Here is a 15087-nt window from a genome sequence, read left to right as displayed (position 1 = left end):
TCAGATTACTAATGAGTTTGAGCATTTCTACATGGCTGTTGGCCTTTAGAATATCCTGTTCTATGTACCCAGGACCCAAAAATAGTCTCTGATATCATCTATTATTAATTTTATGTATTAAAATTAAACAATTAAATATATAACATATCTGGTTCTTGTTGTGAGACATCAATTTGATCAAAATTCATCGTGACACTTTATGACACAGTAGAACGGTCCCATAGGGTTTCCTAGGCTGTAATCTTTATGGGAGAAGATCGTCATGTCTTTTCTCCTGTGGAGCCTCTGGGTGGGTTAAACTGCCAATCTTTAGGTTAGCAGCTGAGCACTTAACAGTTAATACATATGGAATCCAACTTTATTTATGGTCTTAGGTAAAATCGATTTCTGTCCAGTCCATTGTGACTCATGGTGACCCTATTTGAGTCAGGGTGGAACTGTGTTCCATAGGGTCATCAGTGGCTGATTTTTGGAAGTAGATCACCAGGTCTTTCTTACAAGGTGCCTCTGGGTAGACTTGAACCTGTAAACTTTCTGTTCCATGGAAGCAGTTTGTCCAACATCGTCTACTCATCAGTCTACCGTTTATGCATTGATTGATGGTGTTGAATTTATTCTATATTAAGTTTCTATATAAACATGGATCCGTTTCTATTCTCTCTATCCTACTTTATTGTTCCATTTGCCTACTGTTACACTAATTTAATAGTATTTTTATTGCTATGACTTTGTCCCCCACACGTCTGTCAGTCTGTCATACTGTGGGGGCTTGTGTGTTGCTGTGATGCTAGAAACTATGCCACCAGTATTCAAATATCATCAGGGTCACCCATGGTGGAAAGGTTTCAGCTGAGCTTCCAGATTAAGACAGATTAGGAAGAAAGACCTAGTAGTCTACTTCTGAAAAAAAATTACCCAGTGAAAACCTTGTGAATAGCAGTGGAACACTGTCTGATATGGTGCCGGAAGATGAGCCCCTCAGGTTGGAAGGCACTCAAAATATGACTGAGAAAGAGTTGCCTCCTTAAAGTAGATTGACCTTAATGTCAATGATATGGATGGAGTCGGGCTTTGGGGACCTTCATTTGCTAATGAGGCACTATTCAAAATGAGAAGAAACAGCTGCAAACATCCACTAATAATCAGAATGTGGAATGTACAAAGTATGAATCTAGGAAAACTGAAAATCTTCAAAAATGAAATGGAATGCATAAAGATAGATATCTTAGGCATTAGTGAGCTGAAATCAACTGGTATTGGCCATTTTGAATGGGACAATCATATGGTCTACTACTCTGGGAATAACAAATTAAAGAGGAATTGACTTGCATTCATTATCAAAAAGGATATTTCAAGACCTATCCTGAAGTACAACACTGTCAGTAATAGGATAATATCCACAAGCCTACAAGGAAGACCAGTTCATATTACTATTATTCAAATTTACGACCAACCATTTAGGCCAAAGAGGAAGAAACTGAAGATTTTTTACTAACTTCTGCCTTCTGGAATTGATCAAACACGCAATCAAGACACATTGATAATTACTGGTGATTAGAATGCGAAAGTTGGAAAAAAGAAGAAGCAACACTAGTTGGAAAATATGGCCTTGGTGATAGAGATTATGTCAGAGATCGCATGACAGAAATTTGCAAGACCAATGACTTGTTCATTGTAAATAACTTTTTTCAACAGCATAAATGGTGACTATACACAAGGACTTCACCAGATGGAATACACAAGAATCAAATCGACTATATCTGTGGAAAGAGATGGCGGAAAAGCTCAATACCATCAGTCAGAGCAGGCCAGAGGCTGAGTGTGGAAGAGGCCATCAGTTGCCATATGCAAGTTCAAGTTGAAACTGAAGAAAATTAGAAGTCCACAAGAGCCAAAGTATGACCTTGAGTATATTCCACCTGAATTTAGAGATAATCTCAAATACTGATTTGAATCACTGAACACTAATGACTGAAGACCAGCCGAGTTGTGGAATGACATCAAGAATATCATACATGAAGAAAGATCATTAAAAACACAAGAAAGAAAATAAAAGACCAAAATGGATGTAAGAAGAGACTCTGAAAGTTGCTCTTGAACATAGAGTAGCTAAATTGAAAGGAAGAAATGACGAAGTAAAAGGGATGAACAGAAGATTTGAAAGGGTGGCTAGAGAAGACAAAGTAAAGTATTATAATGAAGGTTGCAAAGACCTAGAGATACAAAACCAAGAAGCTGAAAGAATTAAGGAAAAATTCAAGCCTCGAGTTGCAATATTGAAGGATTCTTCAAGGAAAATATTAAACAATGCAGGAAGAATCAGAAGAAGATGGAAGGAATACACAGAATCACTGTACCAAAAAGAATTGGTTGACATTTAACCATTTCTCTTCTTAGGTTCTGTTGAGTCGATTCTGACTCATAGTGACCCTATGCATAACAGAATGAAACACTGCCTGGTTCTCCTGCGCCATCCTCACAATTGTAGTGATGCTTGAGCCCATTGTGGCAGCCACTGTGTCAATGCATCTTTTTAAGAGTCTTCCTCTTTTTCGTTGACCCTCTACTTGACTAAGCACGATGTCCTTCTCCAGAGACTGGTCCCTCCTGATAACATGTCCAAAATATGTGAGATGTGGTCTTGCCATCCTTGCTTCTAAGGAGCATTCTGGCTATACTTTTTCTAAGACAGATTTGTTCATTCCTTTGGCAGTTCATGGTATATTCAATATTTTTTGCCAACACCACAATTCAAAGATGTTCATTCTTCTTCAGTCTTCCTTATTCATTGTCCAGCTTTCACATACCAATTCTTTTTGGTATAGTGACTCTGAGTATTCCTTCAAACCATTTCAGGAAGAAGTGTTTGGTCAACAACTGATGGCACTGAAGGAAGAGGTCCAAGCTGCACTGAAAGCATTGGCAAAAAACAAGGCTCCAGGAAGTGATGGAATACCAATTGAGATATTTCAACGAACAGATGCAGTGCTGGAATTGCTCACTCATCTCCGCCAAGAAATTTGGAAGACAGCTACCTGGACAAGTGACTGGATGACATCCGTATCTGTAAACATTCCAAAGTAAGGAGATGCAACAGAATGTGAAAATTATCAAAAAATATCATTAATATCACACACATAAAACTTATATGTGACAGTCTGACTTGATTTGTAAACGTTCACTTGAAGCTTAATAAAAGTTAATAAAAAAAAAATCACACACATAAAGTTTTGCTGAAGATCATTCAAAAGTGGCTGTAGCAGTATATCCACAGGGAACTGCCAGAAATTCAAGCTGGATTCAGAAGAGGTTGTGGAACAAGAAATATCATTGTTGATGTCAGATGAATCTTTGCTGAAATCAAAGAATACCAGAAAGATGTTTACTTGGGTTTTATTGACTATGCAAAGGCATTCAACTGTGTGGATCATAACAAACTATGGATAACATTGTGAAAAATGGGAATTTCAGAACAATTAATCATGCTCATGAGGAACCTCATGAGGCTCATAGACCAAGAGGCAGTTATTCGAACAGAACAAGGGAATACTGCGTGGTTTAAAGTCAGGAAAGATATGCATCAGGGTTGCATCCTTTCATCATATTTACTCAATCTGTATGCTGAGCAAATAATCTGAGAAGCTGGACTATATGAAGAAGAACTAGGCATCAGGATTGGAGGAAGACTCATTAACAACCTGCATTATGCAGATGAAACAACATTGCTTGCTGAAAATGAAGGGGACTTGAAACACTTTCTGATGAAGATCAAAGACCATAGCCTTCATTATGGATTACGCTTCAACATAAAGAAACCAAAAGTCCTCGCAACTGGACCAATAAGCAACATCATGATAAATGGAGAAAAGTCTGAAGTTGTCAAGGATTTCATTTTACTTGGATCCACAATCAACTGCCCATGGAAGCAGCAGTCAAGAAACCAAAGGACACACTGCATTGGGCAAACCTGCTGCCAAAGACCACTTTAAAGTGTTGAAAAGCAAAGATGTCACCTTGAAGACTAGGGTGCACCTGACCCAAGCCATTTTGTTTTCAATCACCTCATATACATGTGAAAGCTGGGCAATGAATAAGGAAGACAGAATAAGAATTGACACCTTTGAATCATGGTGATGGTGAAGAATATTGAATATACCATGGACTGCCAAAAGAAGGAACAAATCTGGCTTAGAAGAAGTATAACCAGAAAGCTCTTTACAAGGAAGGGTGGTGAGACCACATCTCACATACTTTGGACATGTTATCAGGAGGCACCAGTCCCCTGGAGAAGGACATCATGCTTGGTAAAGTAGAGGGCAGTGAAAAAGAGGACAATCCTCAAGGAGATGGACTGACACAGTGGCTGCAAAAATGGCCTCAAGCGTAACAAGGATTGTGAGAATGAAGCAGGATGTGGCAATGTTTCGTTCTGTTGTATATAGGGTCCCTATGAGTTGGAACCGACTCGAAGGAGCCTAACAACAACAACATGAAATTTAAAGTACATTTAAAACATTTCTGAAAGATACAGTAGAAATCTTCTTTGGGATAGTATTGAATTTAAAGATTAATTTGGAGGCTAACTGATGTTTTTATAATATTATGATACCTCATTTATTCAAACTGTGTTCTTCGGTTAGTCAAATTACCTTCTCTGTCCTTTATTGTAAAAAAAAGTGTTTTTTTCAGGGGGGTCCTTTATTGTAGTATTAACCTTTCCGTGTAGACAACTTGTGTATTTTTGGTTAATTCTTAGATATTTTACAATTTTATATCTATTATGACAGCCATCATATCCTATTTTCTAATCCATTAGTGCTGTGGTAGGAGGCTATTTATTAATGTAAGATGTAGCAGCATAGCACAGAGCCAGAAATATCGAGGGATAAATCCCGCTTTAGTGCATACCTTCTTTGCAGCCATAAGCAACTTACTTTAACTCTCTGTGCTCCAGGGTCCTTGGGTATATGAATCATTTTATCTGTAACTCAATGACTATTTGCAAAAGGTCTTATTCATTTTCTTCCTTATATGATCTAAACTCAAAAAAACCCAAACCCACTGCCATAAAGTTGATTGCGACTCATAGCGACCCTATAGGACAAAGTAGAGGTGGTCCATAGGAGTTCGAAGGAGTGGCTGGTGGATTTGAACTGCTGACCTTTTGGTTAGCAGCTGAGCTCTTAAACACTGAGCCACCAGGGCTCCCATCATGCTCCTCCAGTACCATTAAATACTAACACTGCTAATGGGCACTCTTTTCTTACTCTCAGTTTTAATGGGAATTTTCTACATTAATATAATTTCACATTTATATGCCAACATATATTAATATTATTTACATATGCATTAATATAAATGTTTCACATATAATATTTCTGTATTAAGTTTAAGATTTTTGGTGTACAACATTCTCAATTAAATTGCTATCTATGCCTAATTTACTGAGTACCCTTTAAAGGCTCATAGATAGGTGCTGAACTTTATCAAATGCCTCAGGGTTATATGGTTGCTCTCCTCTGGTCTATTACTTGGTAGACATACTTTCATAGATTTTCTGAAGGCAACCATCTCTGGATTCCTGAGATTAAACTCTATGTGATCACTAAATATCCTACTAGAGTTGGCTATTACGTTGTTTAGAATTTTTGCAACCATATTTATGAATGAAATGGGCATACAATTTTCTTTTCTTGAATTGTTCTTATCTGATTTTGGAATCATGATTACATTAACTGATTAAAAATGATTGGGTAGTTTCTTTCCTTTTCTATTTTCCAGAACAATTTACTCCTTGAAAGTCTGTGAGGCTGATTCTGTAAAGCCAGCTGGGCCTGTGGCTTTTTGGAAAGGGAGAATTTGCTATCATTTTAACTTTATGATTGTTTATGTTGTATTCAAGTCTTCTGTTTTCTTGTGAATAAGTTTTACCAATGTTTTCCTTAGGAGCTTATCCATTTTTTCCCTAGGTTTTAAATTTTCTAGCGTAAAGTTGTTTATAATACTCTTAAAAACATTTTTTTTAATCTGTTTTTTTTTTTGTCTGTAGTTATGCCTCCATTTTATTTTTTGTTTTGTATTTGTCTCATTTATGTCTTTTCTCCTTTTTCCCCCTTGTATTTATCTTATAAGAAGTATGTCTACTTTATTTATCTTTAAAAAAAAATGGCTTAGCATTAATCTTCCTTATTTTTTGTTATCCATTTCTTTGATTTTTGCCCTCATCTATATTAAAACCCTTCCTTCTTACTCTTTGAGTTACGCTATTGATTTTCTCCATCTTTTGGTTTGAATACCTCAACTCATTTGTTTTTTAATCATTCATGCTTCCCCATGAGTAAATTTAAAATTAAATATATCACTAAATGATACTTAAGATTTTTTTATAAATTTTGATTTATATATATTTTTTACTGTTACTGAGTCATAAATTTTGTAATGACTCCTTTGATGTTCTTTTTAACTAAAAGATAATTTAGTATATATTATTTAGTTTCCAAATTTATGGAATTTTAAGCTGTTATTAATTTCTGTTTTATTGCATTATGCTTATATGACGTGATCTATACAGTATTGGTAGTTTGGATTTTATTGGGAGTTCATTTATTGCCTAGTACATAATCTATATTTTGAAAATACCCTGTGTTTGCTTAAAAAAGAAGCATATTCTCTGTTATTAGGGGAAGAGTTCTATACAGATATCTAAAGAATTAAGCTTAGACTTTAATTTTTCAAATCCTCATGATTATACTTTTTTTGTTTTTTGGCTTGCTCTATCAGTTTCTGAGAGGCATATGTTAAAATCCTAACTATAACTGTTGACATCTATTTTTCTCTGTCCTAATAGTTTTTGCTTTTTATTTATTGTGGTGGGTAGTCAGGTGCCTATATGTTAGTGATGGTCATATCTACTGGATTTAATCACTTAAAAGCTGTGGTTGCTAACCAAAAGTTTAGCCGTTTGAATCTACCAGTCACTCCTTGGAAACCAGATGGAGCAGTTCTACTCTGTCCTACAGGGTCGCTGTGAGTCAGAATCAATTCGGTGGCAATGGGTTCTTTTTCTTTTTATATAATATCCCTCATGTATTCGATGTATTCAGATGAGATATTAAGATTATTTTCACATCTCTCTCTTTGCTGCTATTTGTCATGTATGCATTTCTTTTTTATATTCAAACTTTCTGTACCATTTTCTTTTTAGACTCCATATTGTTAGACCTTATTTTTTATCTAACCTAAAAGTTTTAGCTTTTAAATTGATTACTCAATTTATCTTCATTGGAATTACTATTAGGAATTATTTCTGCCATCTACTTTCTTTTCAATTCTTTTCTTTTTTTTGCTTTCTAATGGACATACCACATTTTCATCCATGTTTCAAAATACGTGCATTCTGTTTTTGTTATTTTATTCTTTAACCAAAGGCTCATACACATCAGGTTTTAATAATATGTAACTTTTCCAAAGTTACAAACATCATATAACTCATATGTAAAATAAGACAATAACATCTACATTATAGGGTCAGTGTGCAGATTAAATTTACCATATATATAAAGTTCTTAGCACAGAAAATTTGTTCAATAATGACTTATTCTTAAATTCTGGCTTTACATTGATGGCATTAAATATAAAAAGTATTATACGTTGACAGTTTTTGGTAAGAGAATTAGTTTATTTTATATTACATTCTAAAAACAATATAATTGCATATTTCCTTTAAATGTAAACATACCTGCTGTGGTGTGCTAGGATTTTCTTCTACAGTGGGCACACTGATAATTTCGTCATCCATAACAGTCTGACCCATGTCTATTATTGCACTTCCAGGTCTACTTTTATAGGCTTTCTGACTTCCTATGGCTGACTTCTTCTTCATATACGATTCTTGCTCTTTCTTGGAGGGAGTATGAGTAAAAAGAATTTGCTTGCTAGCTGAGTAGGAGAAATATTAATTTTCAGTTAAAACATATGAAATGTATAGTTATTATTGACTGTGTTATTTAGTTAGATCCCTTTCTAAAACACACAAAGGAACAGATCAATTACTTTTATTTTAATGAAATAAAAACCAAGTTTGTTGGATTCTTGGAAATATTCTGGTCTTAAAGAAATGTACTGTAATAGTACATGGCCTGCGTAGAGCAATGACTATTCTGTTTAACCACAGAATGCTAAAAGAATATACAACAATTCAACAATTCTTCATTCATTCTATGTCACTTGAATGACACTAAACTACCACCATACTCTTTGACTTTTACAGAATTTCTCACCATGTGTATTTCTTATCACACTTATAAGAAACTTTCATTTTGATTTTTAATTTCTATTATCCATTATTTTGTAATTATCAGATGATGCAAGTACAACTTGGAGAGATAAAATGGAATGTGTGCTGAATGTTATTAATTTAATTCATCAAACAAGTAGTAAAGGACAAAAAGTGAATGACACAGGGAACTTGCAACATCATCCATGACAGAATAATGAGCACTGCAGTTATTCTCCCACATAAAAAATGATAAAACTGGATAAAATGTATACAGCAACTGTTTTCAGCCACTGGCTAACAGACAGCACAGGACTGTGATCCTTCAGGAAAGCAAACGCACAGGTGATCTCTTTATTTCCCCAGATTTCTACCTGTGAGCACCTTCCCAATTGCAGCACCAGGATGTAGAGCCCAAAGAGAGTAGCAGTGTTGTCAGGTTCAGGAAATGAAGACTGGAGTTTGGGACTCCTTTGCTGCTGTTGTTAGGTGCTGCCAAGTCAGTTCCAACTCATAGAGACTCCATGTACAATAGAACGAAACACTGCCCTGTCCTGCGCCATCCTCATAATCATTATGCTTGAGTCCATTGTTGCAGCCTCTGTGTCAATCCATCTCATTGAGGGTCTTCCTTTTTTTCACTGACCCTCTACTTTACCGGAAACACTGGTGGTGTAGTGGTTAAGTGCTACAGCTGCTAACCAAAAGGTTGGCAGTTTGAATCCACCAGGCACTCTTTGGAAAGTCTATAAGCAGTTCTACTCTGTCCTATAGGGTCGCTATGAGTCAGAATTGAGGTGTGTTTCTCTAGGGACTGGTCCCTCCTCAGAACATGTCCGAAGTCTCACCATTCTTGCCTCTAAGAAACATTCTGGCTATACTTCTTCCGAGACAGATTTGTTTACCCTTCTGACAGTCCATAGTACATTCAATATTCTTAGCCAACACCATAATTTAAAGGCACCAATTCTTCTTTAGTCTTTATTCATTGTCCAGCTTTCACATACATACGAGGCGACTGAAAATATCATGGCTCAGGTGAGGTGAACCTTAGTCTTCAAAGTGACGTCTTTGCTTTTTAACACTCTAAAGACTCTTTAGACAAGTAAAATTTGTGGGGCATGGTGCCAGAGAGGTGGTACCTGTGCAGCAAAGGAGACCAAAAATATACGTAGGGGTCCACTTAAATCTTTAGCTGATATTTAAACTTCACTTACACAGGGCAAGATTCAACAATGCCTGACAGAAAACATGTACTGGGAGATTATGAATTAATGAATTGATTAAATTAATAGAGCTTCTGGAAGTTGTACAGTTCAGAGAGACATTGGGGTTCTGATCTGCCAAAATGAAGAGAATTTAATGAACACATAGAGCATTCAACTGAGACTGAAGAAAGGCCAAGTCTTAAGTGTAGAGCTACCCTAACCCTAGAGTATTGGAAACTCTAGATCTGACTTTACAAACTTAAAACTAAGTCTTGATAGGCTCAGGCCTACCCGTTAATAAGTTAACTCCCAGACAGAAGAAGATTAAACACTAATTTAATGGTGAAAGCAGAATCTAGACTCTTTTCATCCATAATGTACAAGTGCACAAATTTTATATATGAAGCAAGAAATGTGAGCATAACCTGAAATAAAAGTCAATATAAGTAGAAACATGTTTGACACAGATGTTGGGATTAGCAAACAAAGATTTAAAAATAGCTATTAAAAACGTGTTTAAGGATTTAAGGGAAAAGATGGACACACTGAATGAACAAGTGTAGAACCTCAAACATAAAAATGAAAAATATAATAATCAAACTGAAATTCTAGAACTGAATATATCTGAAATGAAAACCTCTTTAATGAGCTAAACAGCATATTGGCAATTTCAGAAGAAAATTGTGGTAAACTTTAAAATAATAGAAATAATGCAAAGAGAAGCACAGAGTGAAACAAAATGGATAGAGGCTCAATGATCCACGGTATAATATAGTAGTGAGTTGACAGTGGCCCCTTCAAAAGAAATAAATCCACCTGGAAATTCAGAATGTGACCTTGTTCAGAATAAGAATATTCATAGATGTAATTAAAATTGGGATCTTGAAATAAGATCAACACAGATTTAGGGTGGGCCCTAAATCCAATGATGGGTATCCTTAAAAGAGAGAAAATTAGGAGATGCAGAGACACAGATTGGAATTTCAGTGCCACAAACCAAGGAATGCCAGAAGTCTTCAGAAATTAAAGGAGACAAAGAAGAATTCTCCCCTAGAGACTTGGGTGCATATGGCCGTGCTGACACCATGATTTCAAACTTCTGACTTCTAGAACTGTGAGAGAATACATTTCTGTTGTTTTAAGCTACCCAGTTAGTGGTAAATTATTACAGTAGCCCTAGAAAACTAATATAGATATGAAGCGGTTTAAAGTATGTGTTAGATATCTGAATCCCAGATGGAGATGCTACTAAAAATTAAATATGCAGGCATAAACTTAATAAACTATGTGTAAAACATGTAAATGGAAAATATATATATAGCTGTGAGAAATTAAATACTAAAATAAATATATAGATATACTGCATTCATGTATTAGATTTAATTTTGTTATGATGTCATACTCTCAAATTCAACACAATTCTAATAAAAATCCCAGTATATATATATACATTTTTTTTTGGAGGGGGTAAATATTGATAAACTAATTTTGAAATTTATCATGAAATCCCAAGAATCTAGAATAAACAAAACATTTTGGAGATGAGCTACTTATTAATGCATATATAGAAGCACTGTTGTTAGTTGGCATCAAGTCAGCTCTAACTCATGTTGACCTTATGTATAACAGAATGACATGTTGCCTGGCCCTGTGCCATCTTCATGATCATTGGTATGTTTGAGTCCATTGTGTTAATCTATCTGATTGAGGATTTCCCTCATTTTTGCTGACCCTCTACTAAACATGATGTCCTTTTCTAGTGATTGGTCTTTCTTGATGTTGTGTCCAATGTAAGTCAGTCAAAGTCTCACCACCCTTGCTTCAAAGGAGCATTTTGGTTGTATTTCTTCTAAGATTAGTTTGTCTGTTCTTGCTGGCAGTCTACAGTATAAGCCATATCTTTACCAACACCACAATTCAAATGTATTAATTCTTCTGTCTTCCATTTTCATTGTTCAATTTTGCATGCATATGAAGTGACTGAAAAGACCATGGCTTGGGTTAGGCACATCTTAGTCAATAAAATAATATCTTTGCTTTTGAAAACTTTAAAGAAGTCTTTTGCCGAAGATTTGACCAATACAATCAGACATTTGATTTCTTGACTGCTGTGTCCATGGACGTTGTTAACCCAAGCAGAATGAAATTGTTGACTTTAATTTTTTCTCCACTTTTCAGGATATTGTTTATAGATCCAGTTTGGAGAATTCCATTTTCTTCATGTTCAGGGATAATCCGTACTGGAAACTGTAGTCTTTGACCTTTTCAGTAAGAGCTTCAAGTTGTCTTCTTTTTCAGCAAGCAGGATTGTATCATCTGCATATTATAGGTTGTTAATGAGTCTTCCTCCAACCTTATCCCACGTTTTTCTTCAGATAGTCCACCTTCTCGGATTATTTGCTCAGCATACAGATTGAATAAGTAAGGTGAAAGGAGGCAACCCTGCTGCACACCTTTTCCAATTCTAAACCAGGCAATATCCCCTTGTTCTGTCTGAATGACTGCCTCTTTGATTCATGTACAGGTTCTACACAAGCACAATTGTTCTGGAATTCCCATCTTCATATTGTAATGTATAATTTGCTATGACCCACACAAAGCCTTCCTATAGACAATAAAACACAGGTAAACATCTTTCTGGTATTCTCTGCTTTTGTGCAGATCCATCTGACAACTGCAGTGAAATCTCTCATTCCACATCCATTTCTGAATACGGCTTGCATTTCTGGCAGTTCCCTGTTGATGTACAACTGCAGCTGTTTTTGAATTACCTTCAGGAAAATTTTGCTAGCACGTGATATTGATATTGTTTAATAATTTGTGCATTCTGTTTCATTGTCTTTCTTTGGAATGGGCATGCATAGAGATCTCTTCCAGTCAGTTGGCCAGGTAGCTGTCTTCCAATTTTCTTGACATAGACATTTAGGCACTTCCAGCATTGTATCTCCTTCTCTCTCTCTCTCTATATGTTTGTATATATATAGATTATTGCAACTGTATGAATATTGCAATTATATTTCGGGGGTACTCCAGGAAATACATATAATGAAGAATTTATAGATGGGTATGTCTCCAAGGTAAACAACTGAAAAGCATTTAGAAAAAAAAAGTACTTCAGCGTCTGCTTATATAGTTCAGAAACACAATAGCATTCCATTAAAAGTAGTACCCTGTTTAAGTGAGGAGTTATTGCTTAATACTGAGTTTTTGTTTGGGATGATGAAAGATTTTTGGAGATTCATAGTGGTGATGGTTGCACAACATGGTGAATGCAGTTAATGCCATTGAATTATATGTTTAATAATAGTTAAAATGGCAAAGTTTTTATTACATACATTTTACTACATTAATTTAAAAACATTATACAGTTTGGAATCTAAATGAAGAAAATTTACAATAGCACTTTCAATCTGTATGAAGAAAACTTTAAATCTTTTCTATGAAATATAAAAGAAGTCACAGATAAGAACTAGCCTTTATTTGGATACAAATTCAGTATTGCAAAGTCATGTCTATTCTCCTTAAATTTATTAATCTATATATCCAAGGTAATCAGAAGGAAAATAATGACACATTTTTATGTGTTTTGGGGTAAACTTAAAGAACTGTACTGAAGTTCATCTAGTAATACAAATGTGAAAATAAAAATATCTTGAAAAAGAAGAGTAGTCATGGGATGACAACTCTATTTCTGGATGAACTTCTGAATTCTATCCTACGTATCTTCCTACTCTATTCTTCTATTTCTTCACCAGAACTCAACTCATAAAATTAGTTTTGAATGCTTATATGTTTTCTTTATAAAATATAAGTTTTGAAGTGAAATAATGATAAGCTGTATGATGGACTATAAACAGCGTTTACCTCTAGAAATTTAGGCCAAAATATTTGGAGGGGGGATGTTGATGGTAGCTAGTTTTTTAAAGAAAACCATGAAAATATTAGTGGAATAGGAGAGTTGCCTGTGAAGTCTTTGAAATTAAGGTAGCCCTCTATGAAATAAATCATGAAACCTGCATAGAATAGATGAGAGCAAAGAAAACAAAGCCATTTGTCTTAGGCTGAGTTCTATAGAGAAGCAAAACCAGTAAAGCACATAAATATATATATATAGAGAGAGAGAGAGAGAGATTTATATCAAAGAAATGGCTCAGGAGGTTGTAGAGGTGGAATGCCCCAAGTCTCTGGATCAAGATAGAGGCTTCTCCTGATTCATGTAGCCTCAGGGCTGGTGAACCCAAGACTGGCAGGTCAGAGAGCAGGGCTCTTGCTCACAGGCTGTGAAGACTGATGAATCCCAAAATTGGCAGGCAAGACAGTAGGTAAGCTGCTAGCTCATCCCAAGAACCAGAGTTCAGATGAACAGGAGCCAGCTGCAGGATCCAGAGTGAGCAAAAGCCCATAGGCCTTGCCACAATGTTCACTTACCTTCAATGCAGGCTACATACCCAAAGAAGCTCCCTTTCAATTGATTGGCTACTCACAGTAGATCCCATCATGGAGGTGATCACATTATATCAAATCCAGTCATGGAAGTGACCACAATATCATACAACTGCCAAGCTACATCGTAACTGCCAAGCCACTGAGAATCATGGCCTAGCCAAGCTAACACACAACCTTAGCCATCATACCCTTTTCCAAGAGAAAGAGTGGAATTCAGGCTTACCTTAACAGTGCTCTGATTAATGGTCTTAATGTATCAAAAGAAAAATGTATAAATGCAGATTTGAACAAGAAACCACCAACGGTACTGAGAACTAAAAAACCAGTTGCCATTGAGTTGATTCCGACCCGTGGCAACCCCATCTGTGTCAGAGCAGAACTGTGCTCCATAGGGTTTTCAATGGCCTATTATTTGAAAGTATCCCCAGGCCTTTCTTCCAAGATGCCTCTGGGTGAACTTGAACCTCCAACCTTCTGATTAGTAGCTGAGTTCATTAACTGCGTCACCCATAGACTCCCAGGGGTAATTTCAGGGATGAAAGGCAAATGATGGGAGAAAGCAGAGCTTTTCTTTCGCTTTTGCAAAAAGAACTGAAAGTGTGTTACAGCTTAATTTGCAATTTTACCCACTAATATAAAATAGTACATTTTCCACTTCCCTGTGCCTAAAGCACTATATGTGTGCTCTAATTATGTCATCATAGCCTGTCTTCTCAATTCTCTGCTCCTCCAAGTCTTACTCATATACCAAAGGCATATATCCCCTTGCTACAGTGACAGCTCATAGGTAGTTTCCAGGGTTAATAGGAGAGGAGAAAGAGCCCTGCTTTGGGAGCATCTATTCTTCTTTCTGGAGCCCTAGTGACACGGTGGTTAAGAGTTCGGCTGCTAACCAAAAGGTTGGGAGTTCAAATCTACCAGCCACTCCTTGGAAACCCTATGCGGGCAGTTCTACTCCGTCCTATAGGGTCATCATGAGTCAGAATCAACTTGACAGCAATCACGAGTTGGAACTGACTCGACGGCAATGGGTTTGGTTTTGTTCTTCTTTCCAAATAAAAATCATTCATAGGATTTATGGCAGAACAGGAGGATTCTTACTGCTCAGTGCCCCGGCTGCCCAAGTCAGTACGTTCTTTATAAATCCCAGTGGAACAC

At 36.1% G+C, this 15087-nt stretch overlaps 1 protein-coding gene across 4 annotated transcripts in view; it reads right to left on the bottom strand.

Annotated features, from left to right (window-relative positions):
* Nucleotides 1-15087, bottom strand: part of ADGB (androglobin) — a 229145-nt gene that overhangs the window by 49405 nt on the left and 164653 nt on the right. For all 4 annotated transcript variants that reach the window (XM_049903119.1, XM_049903128.1, XM_049903146.1 and 1 more), the window contains one exon: nt 7739-7938. In XM_049903119.1, the coding sequence (XP_049759076.1) occupies nt 7739-7938 (200 nt within the window). The remainder of the gene's footprint in view (nt 1-7738; nt 7939-15087) is intronic.

Source organism: Elephas maximus, chromosome 1 (genome assembly GCF_024166365.1).
Source record: "Elephas maximus indicus isolate mEleMax1 chromosome 1, mEleMax1 primary haplotype, whole genome shotgun sequence".
NCBI lineage: Eukaryota > Metazoa > Chordata > Mammalia > Proboscidea > Elephantidae > Elephas > Elephas maximus.
Note: the sequence above shows the minus strand (reverse complement) of the source record. Positions and strands in the feature narration are given on the sequence as shown.